Here is an 18,970-nt window from a genome sequence, read left to right as displayed (position 1 = left end):
CTGGTGTTGCCTCTGCTTGGAAAGCTCTTCTACCAGGTGTCAACTTACATAGCTCAGTCTTCACTTCCTTCAGGTCTTTTCTCAGTGACACTGACCCTGACCAGCCGATTTGAATTGCACCCCTTCTATGAGCATTTCCAATTTCCCTTACTCTGCAATATCTTTCCTTTTTTCCATAATATTTATCACTTTCTATTTTACTTGCTTAAAACACTTACTTTTTAAAATCTTTCTGATCGTGTTAGAAAACAAGTTTCACAAAGAAAGGATCTGTGAATGTTTTGTTCACTGATATAGCTCAAGTGCTTGGAATAGTGTGTAGTGCTTAATAAATATTTGCTGAATGAATGGATGCATGAATGAATTAATGAAACATTGAATGAATGAATGAATGTTATGGTAAAGTAGAGAGAGCAGTGAGTTCAAATTCACACATACCTGGAGTCTCCTCCTGGCCCGGCTCTTTCGGGGTCTGTGGCCTTATATAGGTCATGTCACCTATGGAGCTTCAGGCACTACATTTTAAAAATAGAGTAAATAAAAATCTCTACGCATAGGGCAGTGTTGAGAATTAAACTCAGGTATTTGAAATGTGCTTTGCAAACTGGAAGTCACTGTATAAATGTTAGCTTAAAAAAAGGGGGGGTGGAGGAGGACAAAAAAGACTAGAAAGAAACGCCGAAGTAAGAGTGACCAGCAGGGGATTATATGAGCAAACTCCCACAATCCCAAGGCAAGCACTGAGGGGATAAGACACTGGTAAAAATGAAGTGGAAGAATCTCAGGCTAGAAATGCTTCATGCCCCTGAGGAAGGGGAGGGTGAATCATTCCATGAGCCTTTACAAGGAATCTAGAAATTCCAAGTCACTGCATTCAGACAGAGTTGGACTGGTATTGATAATGCCATAGTGCTTGATGGGGACAGACCCTACAAGTAGAAGAAAAATTATCCAGGGTCATGAGGTCTAGGTGCCTGTTTTGGGAATGCGGAGGAGAGAAGGATAAGGACTATAAGATAATATTCAATCTTTATGAGTAGCTGCCCTTTACATACATTACCTCTAACAGGGACCTTTATGATCCTCACTGTTCAGGGAACAAGTCCAGAGAATTTATGTGACTGGTGCAAAGCCCCCCAGCCAATTAGAGGCAAAGTTGCGACTTGAACCCCATTCTGAATTGATTTCCAGAACTGGTCTCTTTCTGCTACATTTTAGTGCTTTTCATATTTTGCTTTAAGATGGAGACGTTAGGGAAGTTTCCATAAATGAAGTAGAATTTTATTTGGTCTTGATGGATGGGGTTTGAAGAGCTGAATTCTTTCATGTGTTCAGCAAATACTTATTGAGCACCTACTAAGTGCTGGGCACAGTTCATAGGCTCATGCAATGAACCATCCAATGAATAAGACAATGTTCTTGTCCTCCAGGAGTTTATACTGCAGCAGGAAAAAAGGCTTGAAGCCTGGAGAGTATATGGAGAAAGATAATAAAATGTAAGCAAATGAATAAAATTGCATAATGGCACAATTGTCATAAATAAATGAAAATAGGATAATAGGATGGGGTATAGTTTAGCTTTGGTGGTCAGAGATTGCCTCTTTGAGCTGGTGACTTTGAGCTTTGCATAATATGGGGGCAGAACTCAAGAGATCGAGGGAAGTGCACCCCGTTGCAAGCTAAAAAGGTGCTGAAGGCCAAGGTATCTGGGCCCATTTGAGGACTGAAAAAGGGTTCTGTGGTTGGGTTTCAGTTAGTTGGAGAAGAATGGTAGAAGACAAAGTTGGAAAGGCAAGCCGAGGCCAGTTCATATAGGCTATGGTAGACAGTTTCGATTTTACATTAACTGCAAGACTGTTTACTCAACTTCTCTTTCATTGATCCTCCTTGTTCGATTGGATCACCTTCTCAGTGCCCTTGCTGGATTCTTCTCTTTTCAATCTCTAGATACTGTAGTACCTGGGGTCTCAGTCCTTGGGCCTCTTCTCTATCTATGCCCATGTAAGGATGATCTCATCAGTTGTTATTTGTTCTCATGGTGTTATAGAATCTATTCACACTTATACCCCCAGCCAAGACCTCTCCCCTGAACTCCAGACTCATGTACCCAGCTATTTAATAACCTTCTTGAATGTGTCATATCAGAGTCTGAATTCTTGGTTTCTCCTTTCAAAAGTGCTCCTCTACCAATGTTTCCATTTTCATCTAATGGCATCACTATTGATACAGTTATTAGTACCCCAAGCCCAAAGCATCTTCTCTTCTTTTCATACCCTGCATCAGCAAATTCTATAGATTTTACTTACAAAATACAGCTCTGGTATTATTGCCATCTTGACCAGTACCACCTTCATCCAGGCGACTCTCAGCATTCATCTGGACCACTGCAGCGGCCACCTAATGGCATCCTTGCTTCCAACTGTGTCCTCTCCCCACCTTCAGCTCTTCACAAAGCAGCCAGAGTGATCTTTCTGAAACCTAACTCTTATTTAATTCTCTTAGATGCCTCCAGTGGTTTTTCATTACATTTAATACAAAACCCACAGTCCTCATGATCCACCAGGACCTACTTCGTATAGCCCCTGCTATCTCTCCCTACATCTCCAAACAGTCCTTCTGGCTTTTTTCAAATATTCTAAGATCACTCTCAGCGTTGGACATTTTTCAGTTGCTTTTCTCTTTGCCTGGAACAGATGTAAGTCTCCTTTACCTCATTTAGGTCTCTGGCCATATTTCTCCCCATTAGAGAAGAGTCCACTGCCCCCATATAAAAATGAGCCCTCTCTACCTCTGTCACTTTCTGTCCTCTTGTCTTATTTTATTTTTCCATGAGACTTACCATTGTCTGGCATTTCATTACATATGCATTGGTTTGTTTATAAACTGGCTCTCCTTCTAGAATGTGAGCTTGACAAGGGCAGCATTTTGCCCATCCTTTTCACTGCTATTCTCCTGCATTTAAAAGACTATCTTGAACTTAGTAGGGGCTCAAAAAATATTATTTGAATGAATGAATATATAGGAATTCATGGAGTCAACTGAGCATGAGAGAGACATGGTCATTCTTTCCTGATTTATTTCAGAACCTACTATATGCCAGGCCTTGAGCTAAGTGCTGAGAATACGCTGAACAAGCTACCTTTTTTCCACTCTCCTGCAGAATGCATCCTGTAGCAGGGGCAGAAAGAAGCAAACAGACAATTTTAGTACAGGGTAATACATACTTTGAGTGGGGAAGTGCAAAGTGATATTGCTGGGTAAGAATGAACCAGATAAAGGAGCAGAAGAATTTTTCTAGCAGAGAATAATATATGAAAGTAGGAAAGCCTGGAGGTCAGAGTGGGTTTATACACTTGATGGAGCTTGATAAACAAAATCAAAGTGTGTACCTGCCAGGGCTGGATGTTAATGAGGAATCAAGAGGAAGCTGGTGAAGTATGTAGGCAGGACAGGTCATGGAAGGCATTCCACTCAGAATTAAGAGGTCTGGGCTATATTTTAGGTAGGCACTAGTCTCTGAACATTCATAAAAATGTAAGATGATATTAGTTATGAATGGGTCCACAGAGCAGTTCAGTTTGACTGGAGTAAGGATAGGGTAATAGAGAAAGGAACTGGGACTTTGAAGTGTAACTCTGGTCATGAGGAATCTTGAATAGGAATCCAGAGAGTTTCATATTTATTTTGTAGATAGTTGGGACTCATTGATGGCTTCCAAACAAGGTGGAGGAGGTGGCGTGAGCCAACTCACACTTTGAGAAGATAATCCTGGCTGTAATATTGAGGAAGAATTGTAGAGTTGTCAAGGTGGAAGCAGCGGAACCAGTGGGCAGCATTTGTATCTCCATGTGTCTTGGCTAAGAACCCAGTTTTGTTTAATCCCATAAGAATCCTTTCCTGTGGATCTCTGGACTTATTAGATATGCTACTGATTGGAAAAGGGAAAAATGAAAGCACTAAGGTGTTAAGGACTAATTCCAAAATTCCTCACTTCTTAGGCTTAAAATGCCGCCTCTGCCTATGCATGGAATAGGGTGCAGTAATAAATAGAAACAGGAAGTCACTGAAGACTTGAGTAATTTGGTAACAAAGTCCTAATGTAACTTGCCAGAATCCAGGGCCTGAACGTTGGCAGTGAAACAATCTGATTGTGGGGGGTGCCTAAAAAGATGAGCTTAATGCCAGAAGGAGAAAAGATCTATTCATAAACCCACTTGTACTGTCTTGATTTATTTAAGAATTACTTATTGGCCATTTTATAAGTTCCAAGAATGTACTAGAGCTGAGAAAAATAAATATAGTCCCCACCCCATGGAGGTTACTTTCCAGTGGAGGGGGATGACAATAAAATCATCATGCACACAATTGCCAACTGTGTTCAGTGGTCCGGGGAAGCTGACCTGGCTGAGGAAGTCGGAGAAAGTTTCCTGTAGAAGTGACTTTCCAACTGAAGCCAAACATGATGGGAAGGAGTTTACTAGGAGGGAATGGAGGAGAAGAATGTCCAAAGAGGAGACCTCAGAGGCCCTTCAGTCTTGGAGCTCTCAATGTTCCTCTGTAGAATCGTCACCTGGGAGCTTGTTAAAAAGTCAGAGGCAGAGACTCTGATTTGCTGTTTGAGGGAGCTCTTGTTTCTGTACTTTATCGTGAATTCCCACTGAATTCTGAGGCAGGTGGCCTGTGGACCTCGTTTCACAAAGCTCAGATAGAATCTGAGTCTGATAGTTTTTAAATTGGGCTCCTTAGCCTGAAGGCTAGGGTGGTGAGAGGAGAGACATGGTTCTGTGACCATCCCCATTCCCAGAGAAGTTCTACTTACATCTAACTTTGCTATTTTGCAAAATAGTCATTGGATTATTATCATTTGTGTTTTCCCCAGAAAAATGCAAGTTCTTTGTCTATATTGTTCACTTTTGTAGCCCCAGCACCTAAAATAGTGACAGAATCATGGTAGACACTCCAAAATAAATAAAACTACTTAAAAGAATGAATTAATGAATCAAATATTTCATGTCTAAACAAAAGTTTGAAAGCCACTAACCCAGTCCAAATGTCCATTTTACAGATGAGGATAGTGAAAGCCAAAGAGAAATTATTACTTGTCTAAGGTGGTCCAGCTCATTATGGTGGAATAGATGGTAGACTTATGATGCCTTTGCCCATGCCTCTAGACCCAATGTTAGCCTTTAAGGAGGCCAAAATGTTGGCAGCACTTTGATGAAAATGCAAGAGGTAAGTAAGAATACAAGGTAGTTTAAGAATAATTCCTGTAAATTCATGGACTTGAGGTTCATAATGGGTAATCAGCTTGCTAGATAGAATCTTGGGCTGAAAGTAGTCATAAGTCATGAGTGGTATGTACATAGTGTAATCTACAGAGTTAAACCTGACTGGATCTTTGAACCTGAGTTTCTTCATCTGTAAAATGAGGATGATTACAACCACCTTCTAGGGTGTTTGTGAGTACTAATGCAAAGCACCTGGCCCATATTAGGTGGCCTTATATAGTTATACTTAGGCGTGTGCATCTGAAGAATCAAGCATGTGCAGTGTTGGAAAGTTGATATTATTTGTTATTGAGTCCACGGATTTAGTTGGATAAGTATCTGTATACAAGAGAGAGGAGATGGGGCCCTTCTAGAAAGTACCACAAGATCTTGCAGAAGAATGGTTGCTAGGCAGTGGCTTTATTAGGATGTGGCCATTGAAATGCCTTCATGTTCAAGAAATATTACATTTGCTAGATGTTTATGGGGACACCAAAAAAGAGGAGTTGAAGGATCATTTGATGGAGACAGACCATATTTATGTGCTTTAGAAGAGAGAATAGAATTAAAATTCAGAGTCTTGGGGTAGCCATGGGATATACCAGGGGGCTGATATCTCTCAATGTGTTTTGGAGTACCATCCACCTAACTCAGAGCCTAAAAAAAAAAAAAAATCAAAAAAAAAAATCAAAAAAACTAAGTAGGCGATCTTTTCCGTAACTATCTACTATCATCATCCTGGTGCCTATGTGAGACTAACATACCTGTCAGTGGTTACAAGGAATACTAGGTCCTGACTGAAACATTTCCAGTTCACCTGGGCACTCAGAAGACACTTCCTAATATTCCAAACACATTTTTCTTTCCTGAAACACGTAGGATCTCAGAGTCAGTAAAGACAGCAACAACAACGCTTTCCAGCAACCATGTGGGTTCTAATCCCTCCTACAAGCATGTCTGTCAATCAGCTACTGAAACTCTGCTGCAATATCTTCAGACAGGGGTCTCCCTACTTCCCAGGGCAGCCTGCTTTATTCTGATTTGTTCTGACAGTCAGAAAGAGCTTGCTTTGTTGAGTGGGGATTTACCTTGCTGTCAGTTCTTCCCAGTTATTGCGGTTCTAGCTATTGGAGCCATGTTTTCACGGCATTACAACTCATCAGATCCCACCAACTAGGAAGATTGGTGGTTTCTTCCTTCTTCTTGTGATGTTTAGGCAGCTAAATACCTCTGAGAATGCCTTAGACCCCCTCCCATTGTATTTTTTTCATCATTGCATATATTAAATCAATTACCATGTTTAATCATCAAATCATAAATTCTTCTTGAAACGTTAATTTTCTTAACTCAGGTTGATCTGGACGCTTTTTAAAATCAGTTCCTTCTAATTTGTATTTAAATAATGACTTTGTTATTTAGGCTTAAAGGTGCAGTGTGGGAAGACATCCTTGTTTTTTCATTTTCTTTGGCCCAGTAGTTTGCTTGCTTTTTTTTCCCCCTAAAGATTGTCCCCTGAGCTAACATCTGTTGCCAATCTTTTTTTTTTCTATTTCTTCTCCCCAAAGCCCCCCACTACAAAATTGTATATTCTAGTGGTAGGTCCTTCTGGCTCTGCTATGTGGGATGCCACCTCAGCATAGCTTGATGAGCGGTGCTAGGTCTGTGCCCAGGATCCGAATTGGCGAAACCCTGGGCCACGGAAGGGGAGCACACGAACTTAACCACTAGGCCACAAGGCTGGCCCCTGGCCAAGTAGTTTTTAAATATTTTTAGGGCAGGGGAATCTTTTCATCAAAAAACACACAGAATTTACTGATCTATCTCTTTAAGTAGCTCAGTCTATAAATCTTTGATCTGGCATCCTTGATTATTTCCTTAAAATACATCATTTGACTGGCCAGGTCAATGGGTTAAATCAGGGTCAGCAAACTTTTTCTGTAAAGGGCCAGATAGTAAATCTTTTAGACTTTGTGGGCCCTCTCCTCGCTGTTGCAACTATTCAATTCTGCCATTGTAGGGCAAAAGCAGCCACAGACAACGCATAAACAAGTGAGTGTGACTATGTTCCAATAAAAATTTATTTACAAAACAATGGGAGAAATTTGGTCTGTGGGCCATAGTTTGCTGACCCGAGTTAAATCATTTTTAAGGACTTTGGTACATTTAAGTTAAGTCAAGGATGGCTTTAGATCCCCAGTTTCTGGTATAGGAGCAGAAATTCAGAATATGTGTTGAATGAATTGAAAAAAAAAGGTATTTCTTAACTGGCTCAAAGCAGGCACAGAGAAGCTTTCTATATGGAGAAACAAAAGAAGGACCTAGATGGGAATGTGGATTTTGGAGAGGTTCTGAGATGGCAGCATGCTTGCTAATCCTAAAATATTTAACAAGAAAGAAATTGGAAATTAAATGCAGTATTACTTGCTGGGGAAGGAGTTGTTCATTTTTCTCGTAAGAAGATGCACTGTGGCAAAGGGAAATGAGCAGAGGCCTGGGTGTGCAAGACCTGGATTTTAAAATGAGCTGTGCTACTGACAGCTGTTTGTCCCTGAGAAAATTATCTCCCCTCTCATCTCTGTGTTTCCATCTAAAGATTGAAGGCAATACGAAGACATTCTTTGTGGTTCCTTGGAGCTCTCAAATTTTGTGATCTGAAAGAGAAAATTCATATAATTGCAATGTTTAATGGGATTTATGATAATTGGAAAATAATTGCTGCTCCAAACTTTTATTAATCTATATTTAGTTATGAGTCATGCTTTCACAATAGATGCTTTGGAAATAAGCAGAGAGACAAATCGAGTAAACAGAATTTTAAATATTTTATTTACATGCAGTTTGTATAATCCGTGGAGCCCGTGGGCATATTAAGATCATTTAAAATATCCATTAAAAGTTATGTGTTATGTGACAAACTCCCCTTTTAGGATGCCTTGCCAAGGGATAAATAGCTAACATTTATTGAGTAGCTACTACTGCAAGACTAATTGCATTCATTATGCTTAATCCTTCTGACAACCCTGCAAGGTAAGTGCTAGGATTTCTATTACATCGATAAACAAGCTCAGAGAGGCTGAAGAATCTGCTCAGGATCGCTCAGCTAATGAGTGGCTTTATGCTGGGATTCAAAGCCAGGCCTTTCTGACTTTAAGGTCTGAGCTCCTCCCATGGTGCTACAACATCTTCTGGAAAGGACCTGTTCTGTGTTGCTTTTTCAGGTGCTCAGTGGGATGCACATTTGTTTTCCTTGATATCCTGCTATACTTCCTTTTGCAGAGCATTGCAAGTGCTCCTGGCAAGGTGGTTTGAGAGAGGTAATGCCTGTCCTTCACTGACGTGGTGATGCCAAAGTGGGTGGAGGAGGAAGGAACAGGAAAAAGTGGGAAAAGCCCAGGCAGGGAATCATGGAACTTGAATTTCTGTCCCAGATCTGGCGTGGGTTTGCCATGTGATCATCACTGGCCTGAGCCTCAGTTTCCCCCACTTGTGAAGGGGAGGGCAATACTATTCTTCCAGCTTGTCAGGAGGCTAACGTATGTGATGACGGAGCTTTGTAAGGGCGCAAACGCACTATAGACTCTACAAATTGAGATAATGGGATGGTAAAGTGCATCAGGATAAAGGACACTGCATCTGAGACCAGGAACCCAGATTCTGGTCCCTCTTGCCACCAGTGGTGCTGTGACCTTGGGCAAGTCCCTTTCTCTCTCTGGGCCTCAGTTTCCTCATTTGTGAAATGACAGTGATATCCTTGGATGATCACTCCAAAAGCCCTTCTATCCTGATGTTTTGGATTCTGTATGGCAGCAATGCAGCTTAGGTGACTGAGGGCATCTCAGGAAATGCTGGCTACTCCAAGTAAAATAAGTAAAATAAAGCAAGGGCATTCTAAGCTGCTTGCCCCATACAGCCCCTGGCACCCCTCAGTAACAATGCTCCATGAAGAATCACGCTTGCTTTTCAGGAAATGGCCCATTTTTATAAAAGTTGGGCCATTCCAAGCATGCTTGTTGTGTTTCTACTCTTCCCTCTCAAATTTCTACTCAATGAGAAGCACCTAGCTCCATTCCAAGATGCTTCCCCTGGATTAGTTGCCCCATTTCTCTGAATTTGATTCTCATAAGAATTGCTACTGGGGTCCAGATAAGACTAAAAATGCCATTATTCCAGTGAACACACTTTGGAAAACAGAAGGGCTTATGTACCAATTGTAAGCAAAGATTATTTTATTCTCGGCAGTTAAGTCAATGTCTTTACTTGTAATTAAAACAAAAGTATTCATAATCACGTTTTCAGAGACAGTTCTTTTTGTTTGTTTGCTTTCTGCTTTTCCTCTCCTCACCCTCTGGGGCCAAAATCCCCTTGGATGCTGCCATTCCTCAGCCGCCTTCTCACTTAGGTTCTGGGGCATGGAGGCAGGCAGGGGATTTGTTGCAGTCACACTGATTGTTAAGATGCATCATTTCCACTTCACATATGCCCTTGGGTTCACCTTTCCTGAGCTGGCTGGGGCTTGTATCAGGAGATACTGGGAACAGCAAGCAAGAGAAATGCTCCCTCTCTCTCCTCTCTCTCTCTCTGTTGGCTCAATGATTTCATCTCTTCACTCTCTTCCTCTGTATTTCCCTTTTGCTTTTCTGGGGATAATTTGCTACTAACACTAATGGAAGTGGTCCCAGTGTCCCCACTCCCCATCACCCGACTCAGAGGCTTGTTTTTATTTCATTTCCAAATGATTAGTTAATGCAACCAATGGGATAAGCCACCCAGTAATAAACAAATGCAAACATCCCATAACTGTAAGCAGTGATGCTTTCAACAAACATTTAGTGGGGGTACAGTGTTTATAAAATATTCTAAAATGTATCCTTAGATTAAGTCAGACCACTAGAGAGTTACATATTTAGACTGTAATATTTTTGATTCTCATGGAATTGCTTTACTGAATGATGTGTTGGCATAGGCATTAAGCTACACTGAGCCAATCAAACATCAGGATACTGTTGAGGACATTACCCACCAGCATCAACTGTATCCTTCTCTTTATGAGAAACCCTGGGAGATATTTGTGTCTTATTGTAGCATTCAGGAAACTTGCGTTTATCCAACAACTTTGACCCAAAACTACTCTCTATCTTCTTGTTTGTATGGCTCTTTTGGCTGTGATTCCCTTTTTCCTTTGGCTGCAAGGAAGCTCAGAGACATTTGCAGTCCACTTCTATCAAGTATTCAGGACTTTATAGAATTAATTTTGTGTGCTAATTTTAACCCGAGCTTCATTTTATTTTCCTCCCTTTATTTTTCAGTATTTTTGTATTTTTGTCTATGGTATGTGTGTTCTTGAAAACCACCTCTAAATATTTCTGCTATGAGATCAGATTCAAGTTACAAAACAAGCTGCAAAATATCTTCTGTAAAGAATAAAGCAACCCTTCACTTCTTCGGAGGTCATTAGTAGCCTCCATTATATAGAAAACAACAGAGTAAACACATTTATCTAGCACTTCCATGGACCCAGCACTGAGGAAGGTGCTCTCCTCACAACCATGAGAAGCAGAAATTGTCAAACCCCATTTTACACATTAGGAAAGAGAAAAGAAAATTTTATGCAACAGAAACATCTTTATAAAGGTGCTCTATGCAAATACTAATTTAAAAAATACCAACAGCCACTTTCAGTTGTCCATACTCTGTTTAGACAAAGAAGTTTTCTAACCGTTATTTCATTTCTCTCAGCACACTTGGGGAGATGCATGGTTTTTACTTTTCATCACATATGTGAGGAAATAGGAAGAGAGTTTATAAACTGTTGGCCCATTTCTTAAATTCAGACTCACTACTTTTAACATACTTCACAAGATTCAAATCCTGCCTATCCCAAAAGTTCTACCTACTGGTAACTTTGAAAAGAGCATGTTGTTTCTTGTCTCCCACTCCACCATCCATCCACTATCACCCAGCTTCCCATTGGAGCCTCTTGTATAATCATAACAACAATGATAATATTAATAACTTTAATGCTAACATTTTACTGGGGGCTTATTGTGTCCTTGTACTGTGCTTCATCATTTAGTACAATCCTAAAACCATCCCTCTAAGGTAGATATGCTTCTCCTGGATTATATTTACATTTTACACAGTGTAAGCAAACTTCTCCATGATCTGACAGCTAATCGGTGAATCAGAATCAGGTTTTAACCCAAGATTTTTACCTCCAAAGCCCAGCCTGAGTGATATAGAGCTGAAGACCATCTAATACAATCAGCTTGTTTCTCAGGAAAGCAAACACCTTCCCAAGGTCACAGACTTCTCTTGCCCGTCTCATAGTCTTTTCTTCACTGCAACCTCATATTTAATGTGTCATTGAGTGTGTGTGCATCTGTGTGTGTGTGTGTGTGTGTGTGTGTGTTTGTATAGGAGAGTAGAAGGCTGGTAAAGAGGATGAAGGAGGATCCTATAAAGGCAATGCTTAGCTGTAAAAAGAGAGACTTGGCCTTACAATTTTCTCTCCAGCCTCATCTTAAATCTTGCAGCCCTGGCTCCAATCTTCATCCATCCTCTGCCTCTGTTATCACCTGCCCTCCTGGCTTCTGCTCCTCTAGTTGGATAGGCTTCACCGCAGCCACTCTATGCCTTCCATCCAGGATCCTCTTTTAATCTCAGTCTAATTGGTTTGCCCTCCACGCTGGGATGCTTAATTAGGCATAGGCATGTTCCACGGATCCTCTGCCATCACGAGTTGTGCCTTCTCCTCCAAGGAGAGTGTGCTTAATTTGTGAGCACAGAAGGAAAGATATATATTTTATGTTGTGCTCAGTTCACTGAAAACTTACATGAAATTGTTCCTGGACCAGCAGAGCAGTTAGATAACATGACAAGCAAGCTTTTCTCACTTTCTTTTGTTTTCCTTTACTCTCTCTCTTTTTTTTTTAAGGTGGCATGTTGCAGTGGAAAGGGCACCGCACTTGGAGTTATGAGCTCCCAGCTCTGATTTCAGCCCTGCCAGTCATTTACTGTGTGCTCTAGGGCAAATAATTTGATGTCTTTGAAATTCAGTTTTCTCATCCATGAATTGATTGACTTAGATTTGATGACTTCTATGAAAGGAGTCATAGTGGTGCTTTTATTTATTTATTTTAATTTTTTTGGTGAGGAAGGTTGTCCCTGAGCTGACATCTGTGCCAATCTTCCTCTATTTTGTATGTGGGACGCAGCCACAGTGTGGCTTGACAAGCAGTGTGTAAGTCCATGCCCAGGATCCAAACCCGCAAACCCTGGGCTGCCAAAGTGGAGTGTGCAACTTAACCAATATGCCACTAGGCTGGACCTGATAGTGATGCTTTTTAAAACAGGGGTCATACTCCCTGTTGGCCAAATCTGACCTGCCAACGGCTGTTATACATGGAATTTTATTGGGACACAGCCACACTCACTCATTTATGTATTGTCTATGGCTGGCCACTCTACAAGGACTGAGTGGAGTAGCTGCAACAGATACACTATGGCTTGAAAAGCCTAATATATTTACTATCTGGCCCCTTACAGAAAAAAAACCTTGCCTATTCCTCTTTTAGAACATAAATCAGATTGAATCATTGCTCAAAACCTTTTGACTTTCCATATTATTTAGATTTTAAAAGTAAAACGTCTTTACTAAATTTAATGTAGACTCTCTAGATTGTGTCCACCTCAGCCCATATTTTGATGTTATTGTTTTTCCTATCCATATTTCTTTCATCTCATTTCCTCTACTCAGCTACTCACCTAGGCCTGCCTGCTTGATATTCCCCAAACCTGGCAAACAAATTCCTACCTCAAGACCTTTGCACTTGTTGTTCCTTCTTCCTAGATCACTATTCTACTAAGTGGCCCCATGATCTCCTTCTCATTTTCTTCAAGTTTCCCTTTTAATGTCATCAAATCAGGAAGGACTTTTCTGACCATCTATATGAAACCACACCCATACCCCACCCCTGAGTGTCCCAAGCTCCTTCGTCTGCTTTATTTGTCTTCATAGCACTTATCTCCCTCTGACATGTTACACATTTGTCTCTTTACTACATATCCACTCTCAACAAAATATAAGCTCCTTGATAGCAGGACTTTTATCTAATTTGTTTACTGCTATATCCTCAGAGCTGTAAAAATCGTAGGTGCTCAAATTTTGAATACATAAATCAACCGTTTCAGCTCTAATGTTGTTTAAATCTACTTCTAAATAGATCTACATGCTGTGAAGTCCTTTTACTTAAGTGTATTTTGGTAAGGAGTATAAAATTGTAGAATCCTGTGACTATTACAGTCTTTGCTCCAACATCTCCATGATGGTCAGAGAGTCACATAAACCCATTCTTAAGATGTTTTTTGGCTGGATTGTTGGCAAATAAGAACAGACTGATATCTGATAACATCATGTGGCCCCTGACAACCTCTCTATCTTTACCTGTTATCATTTATATATCACATGCACACATACACATATGAATGCTGCAGACATACACACATCCCTCTCTCTCCAACTGTCTTATTCTCCCTCATTCCCCTCCATTTTTCACATGGGTCTCGTTCTTCCTGAAACACCTTCCCCTATCTTTTTCTGGCCAAATCCCATATTCTCTTCAAAATTCAACTCATACAGGAAAATTCTTTGATACTCCACTCCAGCCTGAGCCTCTCATCCAGAATGAGTCAGGGACCCTCCTGTCTGATCCCTCTGTGACTAAAATTACCATTGCAAAGAGCACATCGTAGTTTAGTAGCTTTCCTAAACATCCATCTTTTTCCAGTAAGACGCAACAATTTCTTAGGATCAGGAATTCTGTCCATGGTGCTGAACAGTCAGTGCCTGGCAGAATCAGTGCTTCACAATAACACTCCCCAGTTAGTGAGCTTTTCCCAAACGTCTGGCATTATACTCAGCAGGCCACATGCATCCCCTCAGTTAGGCCTTGCATCCATCCTGTGAAGGAGGAACCAGGAACCCAGTATTGGTTTCCTCCATGGTTTTTTCAAGGAAGCAACACAGATGGCAGGCCCTGGGTGCATATCTCGTGAATATCAAGAAGACTGTGGAGGACGTTAAAAAAAAAAAAAAGGAAAGAAAGAAAGAAAGAAATTAAGTCATGAGTTTGTAATTTGGAGGTGGAGATGGCATTATCTTTTTGTATTGGTGCTGGTTCTACTATGGTTTTGTATTCTAGTTCTCTCATTAAAAGAGTGATTTAAGAATCAGGATACCAGTTTTCTATTCTCAGCTCTGCCACTAACTAGCTGTGACTTTTGACATGTTACTTAACCTCTCTGTGTGTAAAGGCATGTTAGTTTTGAGGAATGTATACATATTCACATAAAAAATCATAACTTAAGGTCATAAGTTATAAATAAAAGTTATATATATATACACATACATATGTGTAATTATATATTTGTCCATTTTAATGAAATATGCATATATTTCTATGGATATTTATAATCTATATATAATATAATAATAATATAATATATATTCATATAAATAATTATATGTGTTTATAATTTTATAGATTTCAGATATAAACTGATGAGGAGTCACTCTTTTTCTCAGAAATATCTGATGATTCTCATTGCCTTCTATTGGCCATCTAGTGCTGAGTAACAAATAACCCCAAACTTAGTGGCTTAATCCAGCAATATTTATTATCTTCCAGTTTCTGTGGGTCAGGAATCTGAGTGTGGCTTGGTTGTGTGTTGTTGCTCTCACCAGTCTGTAGTTAGTCATTTCAAGGCTTGACTAGGAAGGACCTCCTTTCCAGCTCATGCACATGGTTACTGCTAGAATTCAGTTCCTTGTGAGGTCTCATTCTTCAGAAGCTGTTGGCTGGAGGCTTCCCTCGGTCCCTTGCCATGTGGCAATCTCCATAGAGCACCTCACAACATGGCAGCAAGAGAGAGGGATAGAGATAGAGACAGAAACAAAGAGAGATAGAGACAGAGAGAAACAGAAGGTGCAATATTTTGTAATCTAATTGCGATAGTAACATTCCATCTTTTGGATATTCTATTCATTAGAAGCAAGTCACTGGGTCCAGTCCAGCCCATAGTCAAGAGGAGGAGATTACACAGGGATGTGTACACAAGTAGGCAGGAGTCTTTGTGAGTCATGTCACAAGCTATCTACCACATCTATAAAATTCTCCTCAGCTCCTCTCCCATCCTCTTTCTTCCTCCAATATCCAGTCATGCCACCGGCTCCATCTTGTCTCCTTTCCCACTCCTTCGTCATACACTTCCCCTCCTGTTCAGCTCTTCTCAAAAGTATTATACATCCCTCTCCCACTCACTCTGCTTCTGCTTTTTCCTCCATGTGGATAGTTGTCTGTGGGTTTTTTTTTTTTTTGAACATTTCTGTTTATCTAAACCCCGTGTGAACTTAAAAACCATAGTTCAGATATGACCTCCAATGTGAAGCTTTCCCTAGAGACCTGAGAAGTCTGTGCTCCTCCGTCTGCATCCTGTAGTCTCTGATCTACAATGAACTGGAAATATCTTCTCTTCTCTGCCAGAGTGTGATCTTCTTAAGGACATGGAACTGTGATGTGTCCACGCCTCTCCTGTAGACATCATACTTTGTGCTTAGTAGGTGTCCTGCAAGGGTTCCTTGAGTGCAGCTGATAGGTTTATTAAGTACCTATGATGTGCAAGGTACTGAGCTGACTTTATTTAGAATTTGAACTGTTATGAATTATGGACAGAGATTCCTTAAGCAGACACAGACCATAAGCTCCGAGGCCTGGAAATTTATTCCAATTTGAAAGCTTTTTTCAGACCCGGTTTCCTCTGCATCAGGGGTCAGACTCCACCCTTGAATTACCAGGGCATATTCCAGCGTGATTCCTACACTGTTCTGCTTCTTCTTGCTCTGTGCCCCTTCCTTCATTCGTCTCTCTCATCTTGTGGCAGGAGAGAAGGACCTTTTCATTAAACTCTGGTTCCCATTATTTATGTAGGCTGACCCTATAGTCCTCTTAGCTAGTCTATTTTCTCAAGGGACTTGGAGCTTGTAACTCACGAAGATCGGAGAGCTGGTTTTTCCAGGGGGAGCTTCAGCTTGGGTAGGAACAGAGGTCATTAAAGCAAAAGCAGCCTGAACCAAGGTTTTTTAAATTTCTACTTGTATTCGGTTTGCATGCTCCATGTTCATCATCCATGAACCTTTCATGATTTATATGTCTGGGAATTTGTGAGGGAATAAAGTTATAAAAGTATCTTTCACATTGGATTAGTGCCTGGCAGTTTCTGAAGGTATTTTCACACTCTGTTTCATGTAATCTGTGTACCAGCAATAGGAAATAGATAATATTAATTGGATTTTATAGATAAGGAAATATAGGTCCAGAGAAGTAATATACTCTGCCCAAGATTCCACCACATAGTTTGCAAGAAGCAGAGTGAGATTCTGAGTTGGACTCTCAAGTTCATGGCTCTTTAGTCTTGATCTAGTCTGTCATTAGTGAAAGGAAGAATGGAAATCCCCTAACAGGGTCTTCAAAACATAGCTTAATTTCTTCCAAATAGTAGCTGCTCAATGAATGTATGTTAAAATTTTTAATTAAACAGCTCTGGGTTAATTATTTGATTTTGGAATTGTCTTTGAACTGGTCTCAAATTGCTGTGTGCCTTAGGTCTTGTTCATTGTTACATAGCCTACTTTTCTCTCTCCCTTCCTTCCATTCGTTTGTTTATTTATTCATCCAGCCAGCATTCTTATGAATCCTACCCTGTAACCTATTCCATATACCTAAGAAGATTACATCTTTGTGGTATCATTCATAATTGAGCAAAAGAGGTGTATAAGCAACTAGACAACAATGATTTTTGTATCCCTGATGCTCCATAAGCAACATGAGAACATGACTGTGTCTGTCTGGTTCACCACAGTATCCCAGTGATGAGAAGAGTACTCAATAAGTATTTGTTGGCTGAAGAGGATTGTGAGTTCCAGATCTAAGTATCACTTGGAAAATATTAAAAATAACAGTACTGACTCTCTCACCTAAGAAGAGATGCATACATGGGATGGTTGAGTGGACTTTGGCTTAGGGCTAGAGGTGGTAAGTTGTGTATTGCTCATCTCTCCTGCCCAGGGAGTTTGCCCGTTGGAAGGTGAGGAACACAGCCATCGAGAGGAGAGACCTGGTCCGTCATCCATTGCCCCTCATGCCGGAGTTTCAAAGGAGCATCCGCCTGCTTGGCAGGAGACCCACCACTCAACAGTTCATTGATACCATCATCAAAAAGTACGGCACCCACCTCCTCATCTCTGCCACCTTGGGAGGTAGGTCAGCAGCCACTGTGCTATAGCCTTGTCATGACTTTGCGTGTGGGTTGGAGGGGAGGGTGGGATGCCCTAGGATCAACGCTGTTTTAACATCTCTGCTATTGTACATCACTCAAAGGCATATACTACTAGAAAAGCCAAAATGTCTTGGTTGGTGTGGTCTTATCAGAGCAGTGGATTCCATTCTATGGTACAGTCTAAGTTGAGAGTTCACTAAGTTTTGTGGAAACATGGCGCCCCTTTGGAATAGTTCAATTTGTTGAGAATGCTTAATTTGATTATTCCTGTGGAATGTATTCAATCTGGGGAAATAATTAAATTTCAGATGTTGTTTAGAGAATTGCCTTTATTTATTTAAGTCTACTTTAGGGACTAATAAGTTAAGGATATCATTTTACAAGCAGAGTATCATTTGCATCTTATATGGGCTTAGACTAGGTTAACAGGAAAGCAGACTAATTACTCTACCCTTCAGCCTTCCCATCAAGTCAAATCAATCTTTAATGGAGTAAGGATAAGAGGGGAGGGTAAAGAGGAGGAAAGAAATACAAAGAAAATGGGAAATAGTAGAGACTAGTGAATTCAGATGCTTATGGGTCTTGCCTGCATGCATCATTTTATATTATGAGCTACAGTCCTTTGGACATCGGTTTTCTGCCACAGTGACTGGGTCCACTGAATTTTGAGAAAGCCCCTTGGTTGGTGGAGTACCATGGCCCCTGCTCAGAGAGCTGCTAAATGGCATTCAGATATGGCCTATGCTATATAGGGTATTGATGGAGGCAGGGTGGGTGAGCAGAGGTATAATTATTACAGTTGATCTTCTTCAGAGAAGGGGTGACACTGCAGGCTGGGGCAATCACTGCAGATTTCATTGAGGAGATGGCAGTTTAGCTCTACAGGAGTGGACTAGGTCGAAGGAAGATGGCAAAACATTCTAGGCTGTGCACACAGGATACATTTTGAGGAAGCCCAGATTAGGAATTTGATGATGTGGGGAATGTGGATGGAGAGATTGGTTGGGCAAATTCATTCATTCTCATAGTAGTAATAGCCACTCCTTATTGAGTATTTGTCCATAGCAGGCATGGTACATTTTCCTTAGTCCTCAAAAGCTGCAAGTTAAGTCAAATTATCTCCATTTTATAGATAAGGAAGATGAGACTCAGAAGAGGCATGGTTAGTAGGTGACAAAGCTGCTTTTGTTTAAATTTTTAAAATTTATTTAAACTAAAAACAAACAAAAACAGCTCACCCTAAATTTTTTAAACTTAGAGTTTTCTGTCTTCCTGTATTATTTTTTGACCCAACATTAGTCATCTCTTCAACCAACTCACTCACCCATTGATCCTCCCACTCTAACAACCAAACAGCTAACATGTATTTG

The 18,970-nt window shown here is 40.6% G+C and overlaps 1 protein-coding gene across 1 annotated transcript in view; it reads left to right on the top strand.

The window, feature by feature from the left end:
* The window catches only part of BRINP1 (BMP/retinoic acid inducible neural specific 1), a 171,947-nt gene that overhangs the window by 88,511 nt on the left and 64,466 nt on the right, over positions 1–18,970 (top strand). The window contains exon 3 of the mRNA XM_008519176.2: positions 17,390–17,580. Coding sequence (XP_008517398.1) covers positions 17,390–17,580 — 191 coding nt within the window. The remainder of the gene's footprint in view (positions 1–17,389; positions 17,581–18,970) is intronic.

The sequence above is a fragment of the Equus przewalskii genome, chromosome 26, assembly GCF_037783145.1.
Source record: "Equus przewalskii isolate Varuska chromosome 26, EquPr2, whole genome shotgun sequence".
Classification (NCBI taxonomy): domain Eukaryota; kingdom Metazoa; phylum Chordata; class Mammalia; order Perissodactyla; family Equidae; genus Equus; species Equus przewalskii.
The sequence above is the reverse complement of the archived record's forward strand: the minus strand, read 5'-3'. Positions and strand labels throughout refer to the sequence as shown.